This window comes from Rosa rugosa, chromosome 4 (assembly GCF_958449725.1).
Source record: "Rosa rugosa chromosome 4, drRosRugo1.1, whole genome shotgun sequence".
NCBI lineage: Eukaryota > Viridiplantae > Streptophyta > Magnoliopsida > Rosales > Rosaceae > Rosa > Rosa rugosa.
Genome location: NC_084823.1, coordinates 37,986,642 through 38,003,911, shown reverse-complemented (window position 1 = coordinate 38,003,911; position 17,270 = coordinate 37,986,642). Strand labels below are relative to the sequence as shown.

General features: G+C 38.8%; 2 protein-coding genes across 2 annotated transcripts; both read right to left on the bottom strand.

Moving 5' to 3' along the window:
* Positions 1-5,597: 5,597 nt before the first annotated feature.
* LOC133743700 (H/ACA ribonucleoprotein complex subunit 4) lies at positions 5,598-8,215 on the bottom strand. Its single transcript, XM_062171731.1, has 2 exons — positions 8,058-8,215; positions 5,598-7,536 (listed from the first exon to the last, which is right to left on the bottom strand). The coding sequence occupies exon 2, from the start codon at positions 7,531-7,533 to the stop codon at positions 5,800-5,802; it is 1,734 nt and encodes a 577-aa protein (XP_062027715.1). The 5' UTR covers positions 7,534-7,536; positions 8,058-8,215; the 3' UTR covers positions 5,598-5,799.
* A 1,072-nt stretch (positions 8,216-9,287) lies between these two features.
* On the bottom strand, positions 9,288-11,503 carry LOC133706624 (ATP synthase subunit delta', mitochondrial). The gene is made up of 2 exons (XM_062132158.1): positions 11,129-11,503; positions 9,288-9,780 (listed from the first exon to the last, which is right to left on the bottom strand). Exons 1-2 carry the CDS (start codon positions 11,384-11,386, stop codon positions 9,436-9,438), a joined length of 603 nt encoding a protein of 200 aa, XP_061988142.1. The 5' UTR covers positions 11,387-11,503; the 3' UTR covers positions 9,288-9,435.
* Between the last annotated feature and the right edge of the window lie 5,767 nt (positions 11,504-17,270).

Genomic DNA, 17,270 nt, shown 5'->3' with positions numbered 1-17,270 from the left:
CCAACTTGTCAACTGAGCTGTCAAATACCTTCCTGGACACTCCTTTAGTAAGAACATCAGCTAATTGCTCCTCTGAGTTTACAAATGGAAAGCGAATAACCTTTCTGTCAAGATTTTCTTTAATAAAATGACGGTCAACCTCCACATGCTTTGTTCTATCATGCTGAACTGGATTATGTGCAATCTCAATGGCAGCTGTGTTATCACAATGCAAATCCATAGGCTTTTTAAGCTTGTAACCCAAGTCTTTCAAGACATTACGAATCCACAACATTTCACAGACTCCGTGTGCCATACCTCGGAACTCAGCTTCTGCACTTGATCTGGCAACAACTTTCTGCTTTTTGCTACGCCAAGTGACAAGGTTCCCTCCAACAAAAGTGAAGTACCCAGATGTAGAACGTCTGTCAGTTTTATCACCAGCCCAATCTGCATCTGTGTACCTAACAACTTCCAATTCATCTTTTTTTTTGAAACAGTAACCCTTTACCTGGCGCCATCTTCAAGTACTTCAAAATACGAAAGACTGCATCCATATGCTCTTCACTAGGACAATGCATAAATTGACTAACAACACTCACAGCATAAGCAATATCAGGTCTAGTATGTGAAAGATAAATCAACCTTCCTACAAGACGTTGATACCTCCCTTTGTCAGTTGGAACTTGATCAGGATAAATAGCAAGTCTGTGATTCATCTCAATGGGTGTCTCCATTGGTCTGCAGTCCAGCATCCTTGTTTCATCAAGTAAATCAAGGACATACTTCCTTTGTGAAAGCAAAATCCCCTTCTTAGACCTTGCAACTTCAATACCCAGAAAATACTTCAGTTGTCCCAGATCCTTCATTTCAAACTCCTTTGACAGATACTTTTGCAATTCATTCCTCTCTTTCGGATCATCCCCTGTAACAATCATGTCATCAACATACACAATAAGAGCTGTAATCTTACCATTCTTGCGTTTGATAAACAAGGTATGGTCAGAATTGCTCTGTCTGTACCCAAAGGCTTTCATGGATTTTGAAAATCTTCCAAACCAAGCTCTTGGAGACTGCTTCAGGCCATACAAAGACTTCTTCAATTTACACACCTTGCCAACGTCACTTGGGTAATTCTTAACACCTGGGGGCACATCCATGTACACTTCTTCCTCCAAATTCCCATTAAGAAACGCATTCTTCACATCAAACTGGTGCAAGGGCCAATCTTTGTTTACTGCAAGTGAGATTAGAATCCGGACAGTATTAATCTTTGCCACAGGTGCAAAAGTCTCCTCATAATCAATCCCATAGCGTTGTGTATATCCTTTGGCAACCAACCTCGCCTTGTATCTATTAATAGTTCCATCTGCATTAAGCTTCACAGTAAATACCCAACGACACCCTACAGTCTTCTTTCCAACCGGCATAGGTACTAGTTCCCATGTTGTATTCTTTTGAAGAGCTTCCAATTCTTCATTCATCGCCTTTGTCCATTTTGAATCAGTCAATGCATCCTGCACGTTACTAGGAATAGATACAGTAGATAATTGATCAACAACAAGTGCATGTGACCCAGAAATCCTATGGTTAGACATAAAATTAGCTATAGGGTATTTAGCTTTGGCTTTGATATCTGGTTCATATTGTTTCTTAGGAATTCCCTTGGTAACCCTTTGTGATTTCCTAGGTTCGACACTTTCTAACCCAGAAGATTCATTAAAGTTTAGGGGTACCTGAGGAGGATCATTCTGACCGGGATCTTCAGTTGGTGATGCAGAAGGGGGAATATCTTGTGTGCGAGCTTCAGATACGTCTTGATTTTGATTCAAACTATCCAGAAAAGTCGTCTCTTCTGTCTCGGAATTCACAACACTCTGTTCGGCAGTTACATTTTCTGTTTCGGAATTCACAACACTCTGTTCGGCAGTCGCATTTTCTGTTTCGGAATTCGCAACACTTCGTTCGGCAGTCGCATTGTCTATTTCGGAATTCATAATGCTCTGTTCGGCAACTGCATTTTCTGTTTCCAAATTTCTACCCTCAAATGTATCCTCCAAATTTTCCAAGTCTTCAAAGACATCAAAATCAATAATAGAACGAGGATTCCCTTCACAACCTCTCTCCCCCTGAAGGGAAGACTGAGAAGCTCCCCCTGAGTAATAAGGCTCGGATTCACGAAAAGCAACATCAAGAGAGACATGTAAAGTGCCAGTAAGAGGATCATAACATCGATAACCCTTCTGGAAGTCAGCATAACCAACAAATATACACTTACGGGCACAGGGATCAAGCTTGCTGCGTTGAGGCTTGGGAATATGAACGTAAGCTGTGCACCCAAACACCCGGGGCTCCAAATTAGGCATAGAAGGGATGGTCAAAAGTGTATGAAGCTTCTGATGAGGATTTTGAAACTCAATCACCCGTGAAGGAGTACGGTTGATAAGATATGCTGCTGATTTCACTGCTTCTCCCCAATAGGACCGAGGTACATTCATTCCAAACAAGGAAGCACGAACAACTTCCATCAACTGCCTGTTCTTCCGTTCTGCTAAACCATTCTGTTGAGGAGTATAAGAATTGGAGGTTTGATGACGAATTCCATGTGACCGGCAAAACTCAATCATAGGGCCATTCACAAACTCTCCACCATTGTCAGACTGAAACACTCTGATGGATTGTTGATACTGAGTTGCCACCATTTTGTGAAATTCGGTAAACATTCCAAATACATCACTCTTATTCTTCAGTAATGACACCCATGTCATGCGAGTGCAATCATCAATAAACGTTACAAAATACCGAGCTCCAGAAAGAGAAGGAATTTTCGCAGGACCCCAGACATCAGAGTGAATCTTCATAAAAGGAACAGGACTTTTATTAAGACTTGGTGAATATGAAATACGGTGACTCTTGGCCAGTTCACAAATGTCACAGTGGAAATCCAAATCACTAACAACTGAAAACAATTGAGGTTGCAGCTTCTTAAGATAACGAAAGGATAGATGACCTAAACGGCGATGCCATAACCATACAGCTTCCTTCGCATTCTCTACCCCGTTGATCTGATTAGCTTGTCCCAAAAGATGCTTCTGTTTTTTTCCAGTCTCTGTCAGATCCAGATAGTATAATTTCCCCCTTCTAACACCATAACCAAGAATCCGTCGAGTCAGAATGTCCTGAAACACACAGAAAGACGGATAGAAGGTCACAATACATGCAAGAGCTAAAATAATTTGACCAACAGACAGGAGATTATAGGCTAGTGATGGAACAACTAGGACAGATTCAAGGGTTAAGGTATCAGATAAAGCAATAGAACCTTCTCCGGTGACCGGAGTTGGAGTACCATCAGCAGTAGAGACAACGTCTTGAGGGGAACGTCTAAGGTTTTTCACAAGACTTGGGTCATTGGTCATATGGTCAGATGCACCTGTATCAATTATCCATGTACTATTAAAAGTAACCTTACCCTTCATACCTGACTGCGCTACATTAGCGGAGGCATTGTCTAGGTAAACTTCCTCTGTAGTAGCAACAGCGGCCTTGCCCAGATTCTTTCGCGGTTTCTTGGTGAAGTCCCACCAATCAGGGTAACCAATCACTTCATAGCACCGCTCCTTGCTATGACCTAATTCCCCACAAATAATGCACCTTTTGTTTGCATATGGATTTGGTTTACCCAGAAGACGGCGTGGAGAAGGTCCTGAGAAGCTTGGAGGAGGACCCTGTTTGCGTTGAGCCATAACAAAAAATTCGGTAGTCACCGAATGCCCAATAGCCTGTTTCTCTGATTGCATCATTGAGGAATTCATGATTTTCGCAGGTTTGGATTTTCAAGGGTTTCAAGATGGATATGAATGTTTTGGAAAAGAAATTTTTTTTTTTTTTTTTTTTTTATTTTATTTTATTTTTTTTCGAAAAAAGGTAGGGTGATGGTGGTTTGAAATTCAGGATGGTTTGATTTCAATGGTGGTGGTACACAGCGGTTTGTGGTGTTCTTCAGGATTCAGGATTCAAAGGATGCAGCGCAAGTTCAAAGGATTGAACCTGCTTTGATACCAAGTAGAAAAGAATACTTCAATTCAGGGTTAATTTGATAATTCTATTCATCCCACAATGAGGGTATATATACAAGTACAAATGAGTAGTCTAACTCTAATAGGAAACAATCTTTCCATAATTACAGGATATCCTAATTAAATAAAATCCTAATTACATACAGATTTACAGAGATTCTACAGTCTGAGCATTAATCCATTCAGTAGCAGCAGAAGAGATCAACATACCAGGGTTTGTAGGAATTTGAAATTGAGCATCGAAAACAAACTTGTTTCTCCACTTCCAGATATACCAGCAAATAAAGACAAAGACTGAGCACCACTGAACTCCAGCGCTTGTTTTAGTAGTGCAGTGGAGATGAGCATTTAACTAACCCTCCCAATCCATGTTAAAGGTGTTCCCAACAGATTCAGGCAAAGAGAAGGAGTTCCATATACGATAAACAGCAGGACAATCTGAATTAATACCCAAGTGATAAATTATGACATCAGAATGTGGTGCATGCTTGAATGTCCTCTGTGCAAGTGCTTCATGTTCCTCATGAATGTTTAAAGTTTGTCGTTGGAGATTAAAGGTGCGAGCATGTTGCGATCGGTGATGGGTCTGGCCTTGCGTATCAGTTTATTACTTCATTAACCTTTTCTTTTTAACGTCGGAATGAGAAGTGGCTTACCTTAAAAGGGCTGGTTGCAAAAGATCCTTTCATTGGAAATGCACACAAGGACTGAAATCTGAAAGGGAAACCGAACAAGTCCGACAATGAACTTCCCAGTAAAAATGTTCTTATGGATAGGCGGAACTCAGACAATAGTTCTGCATTTTGAGCTGGCCTCGGTAAATGTAAAACTGGAGGTGTCTGAAACGCTAATGAACAAAGCCATTTATCAGCAAGACACCGGGATTGGTCATGTGATAATAAACTCAGAGACGTTGAAATGTCAAATGGAGGCTAATTTAAAATTGAAGTAGATGGATTACAAATTTACAACCCGCCTATACATATCAAGATTCACTACCCCTAACCTACTACTTAATAGACTTTGCTGTTGTTTTCTTTAGGTGCGCAGAGCCACCTCGTCTGCTCTGGATGTTGGTACTCTTTGTTAACATAATTTACCTGTAGAAATGAATATGTTATAGAAGGCCGACATACTAGTATGCGCTATAGACAGTCGTCTTTTATGACGACCTGAATGAACTTCTGGAGTTCTGGATGCATGATGGCATACCAGCTATAAGTTAGAACTTATAACCTGGTTAAAGTTAGAACTTAGAACCATAACCTGGTTCAAGCTGGGAGTATAGGAAATTAGAAAGGGACATCATACTTAGGAGGATGCCATACCTGCACCCGTGAGAGCAGAAGAGTCTTCCGCCCTTTATTGCCAACTCATTTTAGGACTAAATCTCAGAACTCTTCTATCTTGCATGAAGAGACTTGAGTAGTATGTACAAACACATAAACCGGAAAGTCATACTCACAGCATCATTTCCCTGCTGCACAAATATCAGCAAGTGGATTTCGCTTCCATATATTGAAACCAAGCAAAGAAAAATGTAATAACTGAATTGAAAATACTCAATTATGAAGAAAAACAGACCAATACAAAGCTAAACTACATAAACTAGTTCTGCAGAAAATTGATAAAGAAATTACATATACGAGATATGAAAATCCATAAGTTAGATGGAAAATTCTCATTGTAGATGAAAGAAAAGAGAGGCATACACTAAAGACACTACTACTAAACCTTTCATCTATTCTTCCTCAGCATCCAATTTATCCTTTTTCTTCTTCTTCTTCTTTTTCTCACTCTTATCAGCCTCACCATCACCCTTCCCATTATCAGTGGCAGCATCAGCACCATGATCCTCAGCCTCTTTGTTTTTCTTCTTTTTCTTCTTTTCAGACTTTTCAGTTTGAGGTGAACCAGCTTCTTCTTTATCTTTGTGCTTCTTCACCTTCACAGACTTCTCCCCATCTGAAGAATCCAAAACACCATTGTCTTTATCCTTTTTCTTCTTCTTCTTCTTTTCCGTCTTCTCAACTTCAAGCTCAGCCACTTCTTCACCTTTGCTTTTCTTTGCAGGAACTGGAACAGGACTGTCAGTCACTTCCTCTTGTTTGCGCTTTTTCTTCTCCTTCTTCTCCGAAACAGAAGTTGTCTCAGTGGCAACAGCAGGTGCAGCAGCAAGCCCAGCAGCAGCACTTGCAATAATAGAATCTCCACCTGTCGGTAATACTACATTCCGGCTCCATTCTGGAGGGGTATTCTCAGTAGGCTTCCCATGCTTATCCAATTTCCCTTCTGCAATCAATTTCTTCTTCATGGATGCCCTTGGCCCCAAACCCCACTTCCTAGGATAAGTATCCCTATCCATCACCACCCTCTTAATCTTTGCCACCACACCATGATCACAAGTTGCCATCACAGCAGTGGTCATCTCAGCAATTCCCAAAGCAATTGCTTCACCTTTGGTAGTCATAAGCACAACTTCCTCTCCTACCTCAATTTCATTCTCAAACCTCAGCAGCCCAGGAATCATCAACTTGGCACCATAGCAAATGGCATTCACTGCTGAGTCCTTGACAACTAATCTCTTATGACTGGTCAGAAGCACCTCAAGTGGCATAATAACCCTCCTCAAATAACTCTCATCCCTATTAGTATCATAAGCCCATTGAGCATCCATGACATCATGCATGGTAACCATGTTCTCTTTCTCACCCATAGTCCCAGACCTGACCCTCCTAAGCTCCTGCATATGTCCTCCCACACCAAGAAGCAGACCCAAATGCACACACAGTGTTCGCACATAGGTACCTGCCTCACAGGAAATCCAAAAAACAACCAGATGCTTCTCCACATCATACTCAAGAAGCTTGCTTTCATAGATGGTCCTAATCCTAAGCTGCCTCTTGACTGCAGATATCAAAGGTGGCCTCTGAAAGACAGCGCCAGTGAGGGATTCAAGTGCCCGGGCCACCTTGGCAACATCAGGCACAGCTGAATGCAGGCGTGCAACACAGACATACTCTTTTCCTGCACCTTGCTGAGACTTGACAAGTCGTGTTGCCCGGTCAATACAGACAATGAGATTACCTGTAACCTTAGGATCAAGAGTACCGCTGTGACCAGTCTTCTCAACACGAAGGATGCGTTTAATCCAAGCAACAACCTCGTGGGAAGAGGGGTTGGCGGGCTTGTCAAGATTGAGAACACCATATCTGATATACTCTGCAAGAGGCCGCTTGAGTGGAGAGAACCCCGAAGGAAGAGGTGTGTAATGTCCAGTTCGAACATTGAGGCGGTCGTAGTTCTTGAGAAGAATGGGCCACTGAGATGTGTCCAGGGAGGGAGTCGAGCTCTGGGGCTTGATCATGTAGTCTTGGTCCACATCATTGTCTTTCTCTCTGTGCTTCTTCTTCTTCTTCTCACTATCCTTCACTGATATGGCCTTGACTGGGGTTTTTTCGTCGTCTGAAGACATTTTCTGCACAATACACCACCAAAACAAAAACAGCCGATAAAACCCACTATCAAATTACTTGTCGTATATTTCAACTAGACAACAGCTCTCCGAGACTAATAAAACTTCACCAATAACAGATGTACACAATATATCCATATCTAGTAATCTGGTTTGCAAAGCATCATTATCATCACCAACATCCCACGCTAGAAATCGCAAAATAAAAATAGATTTTCAGAACCCTATCTGCTTCCAATAAATAATAATCACAACTTCCTAATAACACAAAAGAACTTGAACACATGAAGCTGATACTACATAAGACCCTTTTCATTAGAAACCCAAAACGAGTCATCGGTTCCAAACCCGTAAAACTAACCCTTAGAAATGACAAACTCAGAGGTACATGATAAAGTGTTTCAGAGCATTCAAACAGTCCAATAAGAACATTAAGGTTGAGTTCTTGTTTAACACAGTTACAGTATACGATAAATTTGATATGATCAAGCTGTTGAGAACAGCTAGAATAGCAAAGTACATACCTTGGAGTTTGATTTCGGCTGGGAGCAAAAACCCTTTGGATTTGGACAGTTGAGAGAGAGGGCGGCCACCTAGAGGGTTCTGACTCTCACTCCTCACTTCGCCTCTCTTCTAAAACCCTAACGAGGTTTAATAGCATATCTCGTAAGGAAAGGGACAGGATGGTCAATGCACATTCGGAGGGTTTGGGCCATCAACTCGAGGGTAAGGGAGACTTTTCATGATTCTAATGATTCGTTTGGTAGGGCCCGTAGGGACATTCCAAAAGGGAATGGGCTTTACAGTTTCTTACTGGGCCGATGGCCTGGTTTCTGTTATGCTGGCGTTTCAGTATGATGTTTAGGTTAAGATGAGGATTGGACTCAAAGGAGTGATACGCTCGTCCTTTTGGTTTTTCAATAACCGAAACAAATACTAGTCGGGATTTTCATATTGGAATTAATGGGTCTCTCTAGTGAGGACCTTTATAATAGCGGAGTCAAATTCACACTTTTCTTTGCATTTTTTTGTAGAAATTTATATAAAATATAAAATTTAAGTTATCAAAAAAAACTTTTAAACGAATAGCAGTGATAGTCGATGTCGAGACGCTAGATTTGAATTCAGTTTGTGGGCGGAGTCAGACTTATATTTGAGTCAAGTTTGGATCTAAATTTGGGACCTTGGTGTCCCAATTGACATGTACGATATTTGAATCTGGATCGCATTACACATCCACATCATGACCTAAGTGGAACATCTTGTATGTTTCAAGTGGTGTTATTCTAGTTTTGCATCGCCATGTGCTTATAAAATGTAATTCTCATTACTAATAAATACTGTTATTTTAGGTAAAACAAAAATTAAATCTCATTTTTTTTTTTAAAAGAAAATTAAATCTCATTTTAATAACAACCAAAATTTGAACAAAAACCAAAGTCAAAGCATATATCCCGAAGTGGGAGTGATCTATCCCCTTAGGCATATTTCGCCAACGGAAAACTAGATCTTTAGAACACTAGTTATCCAGATAACCTATTGGACAACGGCTTTAAGCCAAAATCAAGTAAAATAGCTAGGAATAAAGGAAGCAAAAGTGTTCTTTGAAATGAAAAAGGTTTCTGGAAGTGATAAACCACTTACTCCATGTAGACCATGGAGGAATGTAAAAGAACTCTATGAGCAATTGATTACCAATTAAAACACAGATCAGATTCAAGACTAAAAATGGACGATAAAAGAACACTCAGAACTTGAGAAGAATTTTGGTAAAATAAATAAATAAAAGGGTTCTTCAGTATATACTTTATTTCACTGAAACTCACTGACGATTTGCCAAGTCGAATACTGCTCAATTAGATGAAGAGAGAAGTAACAAAAATTTGATTGCATTGCAAGTCATTAGCCAGTGATAGCAGAGTTAAGAGCACTATGAACATCGATGCCTATTTGTGCTTCAGCTTTCTCCAAATCGGTTGTAGCTGAACTGAGCTTCTGAGTGAACTCTGCAAGCCCCTTCTGTACCAAGCTTGCGTCAATTTGGTCAATTGGCACAGCTTCCACGGCAATTATATCAGCAACAGAATTTGCATGAATAAAAGCAAATCCACTGCTGATAAAATACTTTTTCACATCACTCCCATCGTGCACTGATAAGACTCCAGGCTTTAGCTCCGCAATGGTTGCGACATGGCCAGGCAAAACACCCATCTGTCCGGTTGTTGCTGGTATCATGACCATGTCGACCTGAATCACACAAACTAAACGTTCTTAATAGGGATTTAAGAGCAATAAAACAAAATGCTATGGTAAGTACACCTTTATCACCTGACCAGTCCAATAATACAACTGATAATTTCATATATCAGAATGAGGATGAAACCATCACAAGAATTAGAGTTACGAATTTTTTGCTCTTCTCTGGTTCTGTCTAACTTGGAGAAAATTGTGGAGTTATTCAAGGTAAACATATTCGACTGTTTACATTAAGCTGATGCAAATACAATTGCATTCTCACCAAAGTATCACACAGATCTTTTAAGAAAGATTGACATGAAGGAGCTCATGCTTCCAAGCTGATGGAGTACAGGTATATATTTCCCATTCCGCCCAATTAAGTCCAGTTAAGCTCTAAAGCAATTATTCTGTCTACACTATATCAAGAACATGGCATAGAAACGGGAATGCTCTCCCCCATACTAGCAGCTTTTGCACTTCCTAGCTCAAAAGTTATGCAAGAAGCAGCAAGTTTTGAAATAATAGATAAAAGATAACTTTCTGGTTCAAACAAACTTAATTTTGTCACGGATGCAGCTTACTGTAATAGAAATTCGTAAACACACCATTATATTGGGGCTCTTTCAATAGTTACATTCTAAAACACAAATGAAATGTTTTTGCTGATAAAAAAAAAAACTGAAAAGATGGTAATGTGATAAACCAAAACAATACAATATCCACAGTTGATGGATTTGTACCCAAACAAAACCCAGATATTAAAATGAAAGACCATTTGAAAGAGCACCAAAACCTCGAACAAGGAGGTCATAAATGCAATTCTCATACCTCAAATGACATAAATCAATGGAAACTAGCTAACATATTTTAGAAGAAATACAATGTAGTTTATCGATGATTGACAAAAGAGAAAGATGACATAAATCAATGGAAACTAGCTAACATATTTCAGAAGAAATACAATGTAGTTTATCGATGATTGACAAAAGAGAAAGATCATAAACATTTAGAAACAAATAATCCTGAGTCATTGTGTTCTAGAAAGGCAAACTAAGCTTGAATTGGAAAGTTTATTGACCTAACTTTCAAAACAACCCAGCAGAATGTGCATGACAATATCAGTACATATCATTTACAATGAAGCATGACCAAAACTAACAATAATCATATCAACAATTCACGTACAAACACATCCTAACCAAAAATGCAAGAGTCCACGGATTATAAACATATTCTTAAATAACACCAAGATTTGAATCATCTCAAACCAATCAAAGAAATCAATCCAAATAACAAATAGAAAACATAAGAAAACGCGAATCAATAACCGAAAAGATATCAAATTTAGGGCAGAGACCTCTTTGCCAGAGAGCTCAGAAGAATAAGGGAGGACGAAATTGACTGTCATTTTGGAAGGGAGGGAAGAAGGGATGGGAGGCCGAGGGTCCATGTAGGTTGATGGAGTCCTGGGTGGGTCGATGTTGGGCGCCACTTTCTTCCATGCCTCTACAAAGGCTGGGTCCGCTGATGGAGTGGCTGCTGGGACCTCTGTGCAGAAGGGTCGTGGCCGCAGCCAAGAGGCTCGACCCAAGAGACGTGAGGCTTGCCGGAACATGATGATCGTGATCGCTGGCGTTTCTAGCTAGGTTTGTTTTGTTAACTTGGAGAGCAGAACATAGTGAAATGTAAAAGAATGGTGGCAACGTGAAAATGTGGAAAATTATTGTTATTCTTTTTTATTATTATTTTCAGGGTTAGAGGAAAAAGAAAAAAAAAACATAGAACTTTGGATCTCAGCGACCATTGTGGAGAGAAGTTCAGTCAACATGCCTGAGCGTTAGGAAACTCTTTAGTTAAAATAGGGTTTAGATGATATCTGCACTAAAAACGGAGTGAAATTTGTACTTTTTGTTTTACACTACTTCCCTCCTCTTTCTTTTATGTTTCTTCCCCAAATGCCCTTGAATATTCTTCAAGTTCAACCAACTTCAAAAAGCTATACATCTCTCCTCTCCTCTCGTATGACACCAATTCTCTCCTACCCTTTCTCCTCATTGGCTCATTAGCTTCTATACTTTCAGAATACAAAGAAATGAAAGTTCTCAAATTTGTTGTATAAAAAAGACAGAAAGATATTTCTTTCCTGAATTGATAATTATATTTTTTGAGTTGTATGAAATAATCAAGGCAATTTTTCTCTCGTCGTCAACCTCTCTGAGGTTATGCCTCTCTTCTCTTCCTCTGAATCTGGCTTTGTCTCTTGATGATAAGCAAATCCCAGAAAACAAAATACAAAAATTTTGATGCTTGATGTCTCAAACATACTCACAATATGAGCATGATTTTGGGTATCTCTAACAATGAAGTTTTTGGGCGATCAATCTGGGCATTCTTTTAATTGACTTGTTTGATTTTGGAGAATAGGTTGGTGACGATTGTTATTCATAACTCAGTTCAACAGTCAAAGTCTTATATATGATATATTCTTATATGTTTAGTCATTAATTAGTCGATCACAACTTTCCTTGAGAATTTCTAAATTTCAGCTACTTAGAACGTAAATTCCTAGTTTAGGGGAGAGGAGAGGAAATTAACTGATAGATAGAGAAGAAAGAAAGAATTCTGTGTTTCTTTGGTTGCGTATTTGGAAGCTGAAAAGGGTAATTGTGGAATGCAATTGTAGAGAATGAGATTGGTAAATGTTTAAGAAAAATGAGGGAATACAAAATATGGGGAGTGTGGATTGTAATTACTCTCCGGCCTCATAGAGTTCGGGGCCATAAGCCTAAGCTTAGGGGGGTGTATTGTATATGAAATTAGTGGAACTTTTAAACAAATCTATGGAATTTAAAAATCTGGGTGTATTCAATATAGACTTTTAACAGTCCATGAAAGTCTTGAGGTATTCAATTAGGATTTTTAAAGACTTCATGAATTCCACCAAAATCTAGGGGTATTCAATTAGGACTTTTAAAAATGAATAAAAGTACAGAGGTATTCAAAATATCATTCATACTTATAGAATTAGAAAATCATGGATAATCATGGACTTTGTAGTGTTAACTATACATACCAAACTCCAATAATTACCAGCCTCCAGACCAAAGATTTCAAAAAGTCTATCAAAGTTTCCTCTTCAAAAAAAAAAAAAAAAAAGGTCTATCAAAGTTCTTCTCTCTACGCACGAAGAAGTTTGTCCTTCATCATCTCTCTTTCTTAATTTTTTGTCTTTTCTCTAATCTTTTATGATATCAACCTGTTTTTGATACCCAACATGTTCATTGTAGTTGTTGAATGTGATTTTTGTTTTTTTTTTTGTTTTTTTGTTTTCAATTGTGATACTTCGAACCCTAATAGTAATAAAAATGATTTATGAAACCCTAAAACTCAAATATTGTGGTCTAACCCTAAGACCTTGAACCATAATTTTATCTTATTAATTAATTATTCTCATTAATTTGAATTTATATTATGGTTCAAAAAAAGGTTGAACAATTGAATTTCAATTGATTGATTATAGATCAAGACATTGACCAATATTGCTACAATATATGTTAATCGGCGAAAACAAAATTGATGAGAATAATTAACTATAAACATCAAGTGATCTATATTATATATATATATATATATATATATATATATTTTTTTTTTGAATAAATCTATATTGTATATTTATGTTGTTGGGAGATTAGGAATAAGAACAAACTCGCTAGACAGACTAACAATCATTTATTTGAGTCAATTTCTATTAGAAGATACTGGAGCATTGAAGAGACAACAAGTTATTATTTTGTTTTGTGTTTGGGCTGCATTTGTTTTAATTTTTTTTGTTTTTTGTTTTTGTTTGTTTGTTTTTTATTTATTTTTATTTTGTACATCCTAAGAAATCTGTAGAAGTTATTCATAATAAAGTATATAGATTTTCATGAATCAATAAAAGTCTGTTGCTAAAATCAATGGTTTTAAGAAATCCATAACAGTCTATCAACTTTTTAAAGAGTTTGTGGACTTTTCAAAAAGTCTGTCATTTAAAAACAGTCTGCACAAATCCAAATACAATACACCCCCCTTAGTTTCACGAGTTTTTCTATTTGAACCTCTAAATTTACTCACTTGACCTCTATGCTTTTTACACCTCCTATCAAATTTTCAAATATTACTCATTAAATCTCACTAAAGTTCTTCAAATAACCTCACTCATATAATTTACAAACAAACTAAGATCTGTTTAAGTAAATCCAGAATATGTGTCTGCCACTTAATGCCCTTGCAAGGCAATCTCATTACCGCTAGATTTGCAGGTTGTCACTTTGATGAGACAGTCTTCCCGTCGTTAGGGGGAGATAAGCACACGGATGTTCAGCAGGAACGACAGGAATTGTTGTGGCCTGTCCCCACTATGTCTCATCTCGATCCCCGTTAAAGTGACGAGATCACACCAATATGCTGCAAACATGCCTGCAACGAAGGACGTCCCTACGAAAGGACGTAGCGCCACCCTACACGGAGGTAGGCATGGCGCTAACGCCAAGGAGAGTGGCACTCTGGTGTTATAGGCCATGGCCCCAGCTAGGATGCGTGGGAGGCCCGTGGGTTCAAATGATACTTTGGCACATTCCAATCCTTTGATCATCAAGACTCAAAATCCATCTCATGAGAATCTTCCGGATTATGGTTATCGTTGGGGGACGCCTCAACGTCAGAACCTATTCCTGAGAATATATAGTTCTATGAAAATTACACTAGTGTACATGAGACGTGGGATAGAAACTCCATCATAATTGATGATGTAGTTGCGCATTTCGTTGCGCATGAGTTTGTTGAGTGCGATGATATCGAACCACGCTCCGTTGATGAATGAATGCCAACATAGAGAAATTTGGCCTAAATGGAAAGATGTGATCCATGTTAAGTTGGATTCTCTAACGAAGAGGAAGGTTTTTGAGCCAGTGATGCCTACACCTCCTAACATAAAACCTATTGACTAATAGGTCTTCATTAGAAAGCGTGATGAGAAAAAGAGATGGTAATCTCGCCTTATGGCGCAAGGCTTCTCACAAAACGCCCTGGAATCGACTACGATGAGACATATTCTCTCGTAATAGATGTCAGTGCACTCCACTCCACTACCCTGTCAGTTTGGTAGTTTCCGAATAACTGATCATGCAGCTTACGAATGTGGTCACTACGTATTGAAAATACTCGATGGAACAAGTATTGATAAAATACTTTACTTCAATGAATTTATCTAAAGAAAATACGATTCACAACATGGAGATTTGCTAACGCAGTGTAAACCTCTCCACTGAGGAAACTTCACTGCGTGACTTTTTACGTAGCCAACACGAAAAATCAATCCAATATGAAACTTTAGAGTTTACAGAATACAAGTAGTGTTGTTCATAACAAACACTTTCATTTGGCAACAAATGCCAACTTGTTTTACAACTGTTCTAACTCCTAATACAACATCCTAGACAATCTATCTTCAACCTTCCTTGCTCTCAAATGAGTCACTGATCTTGAGAGTAAGTATGAAGGCTTATGCAATGGAATACAAGAAACAAGTAAAGAGGTTTTTTCAGAAACTGATTTGAACAAAATAAGTAGTTCAAGAGAGAACAATTTTATGCATAAAAAAAACCCACATCTTAACTTCAGTTTCGAAACCTTTTATAAGGGAGAAAACTCCCCCTCAATCAAATCTTGTCTTAATTATCAATTAAGATAAATATAGGAAGGTTTAAAACTGTTTTTGAATATGCAATCGAATCTTTCCTAAGCAAGATCAATCAATATCTCAAATTGATATGCATGTTAAAACAACCTTTTTAATGCCGATGAGAATATTGAATCAATCTAACCGATATGCATATCAATTTAAAGTCATGCAAAATGATATGGAATGAATACCATATTAAACTCAAGATCAGTGAATCAATTCTGCTTGATCTTCTCTTTATGTTCCGATTCTGTGATCTTCCTCTTTGTTTCCTTGAGCCACCAGGAAGATAGGAGAATCATACTCCAAGTCTATCTGCATCTTTTGTTTTCCTTGTGACAATGGGAAATCATGCATTGAATGGTAATAGCCCAATATACTCACACGTATCTCTATGGGGATCTAGATACGGAATATACATGAAGGTTCATGGTGAACTTCATTTACCCAAGTCAAGTGGGTCTAGACCACGGAGCGCATTTTACAAAGAGATTGAAACGCTCACTAAAGTGACTACTTGATTGGGAAGGGATATGCCCGCGCGTTTCCATAACAAGTTTCGGATTCTATCGTGGTTCATGTTGGACATGATCTTTATTAGAAGCCCTTAAAGAGTTAAGGGAAACCGCTGAACACTTGAAATCCGAGTTTGAGATGAAGGATTTTGGGAGAACACGATTATGTCTCAGTTTGGAACTTTAGCATCGTGTTGATAGATGCTTAGGCATTTTTGACAAGGTCAAGCCTTCAAGCACCCCCATGATCGTCCGTAGTCTTGATCCTGAAAAGGATCCTCTTCGTCCAAAGAATGATGACGAAGATATGCTAGAGGCTGAAGTGCCTTACTTAAGTACAATAGGCGCATTATTGTACTTATCTCAATGCACAAGACCGAACATCTCATATGTTGTGAACTTGTTAGCTAGATATAGCTTTGCGCCAACGCGACGTCATTGGATTGGTGTAAAAGATATCTTTCGGTACTTGAGATGTACGATTGATATGCGCTTGTTCTATCCCTATAGAGAGACGATGGATTCGGACCCATCACACACTAGGAACGCCGCCAACACTTGCCTGCGTCCACTATCCCCATCCCAAAACGACATGTGTTTTGGAAGGTTTTGATGATGTTGGGTATCTCTCTGACCCACACAAAGGTCATTCCCAAAATGGTTAAGTGTTCACTATGGGTAAAGACTGTGATATCATGGAAGTCTACATAACAGACCCTAGTCGCTATATCTTCGAACAATGCAGAGATTATTGCTCTTCACGAAGTGGTTCGTGAATGTATATGGATTTGATCCATAATTACGCCTGTTCGAAACAATTGTGGTTTGAAGTCTACCACAGATAAGCCTACGAGCATTTAGGATAATGCTGCTTGCTTTGAACAAATGAAGCAAAGGCTACATCAAAAGTGACAACACCAAGCATAATCAGCAACAACAGACTCTCCTCAAGATCAAAGTGAATTAAGTTTGATCTGAGGACAGTGTAGCAAACTTGCTCACTAAGTCATTGCCTAAATTCCACTTTCGAAAAACATGTTGGTAGCATCGTTTGCGGAAGTTATCCGAACTCCCATGACCATTGTCATCAGGGGAGATGCAGACATCAGGGGGAGATGTCTACATGTATGGTCTCGAAACGTGAAGGGTGTGTTGTGCTCTTTTTCCCCTTCGACCGAGGTTATTTTTGTCCCACTGGATTTTTGTTACTCGGCAAGGTTTTTAATGAGGCAACGAGAGGAGCACCATGTTTGGGCGAC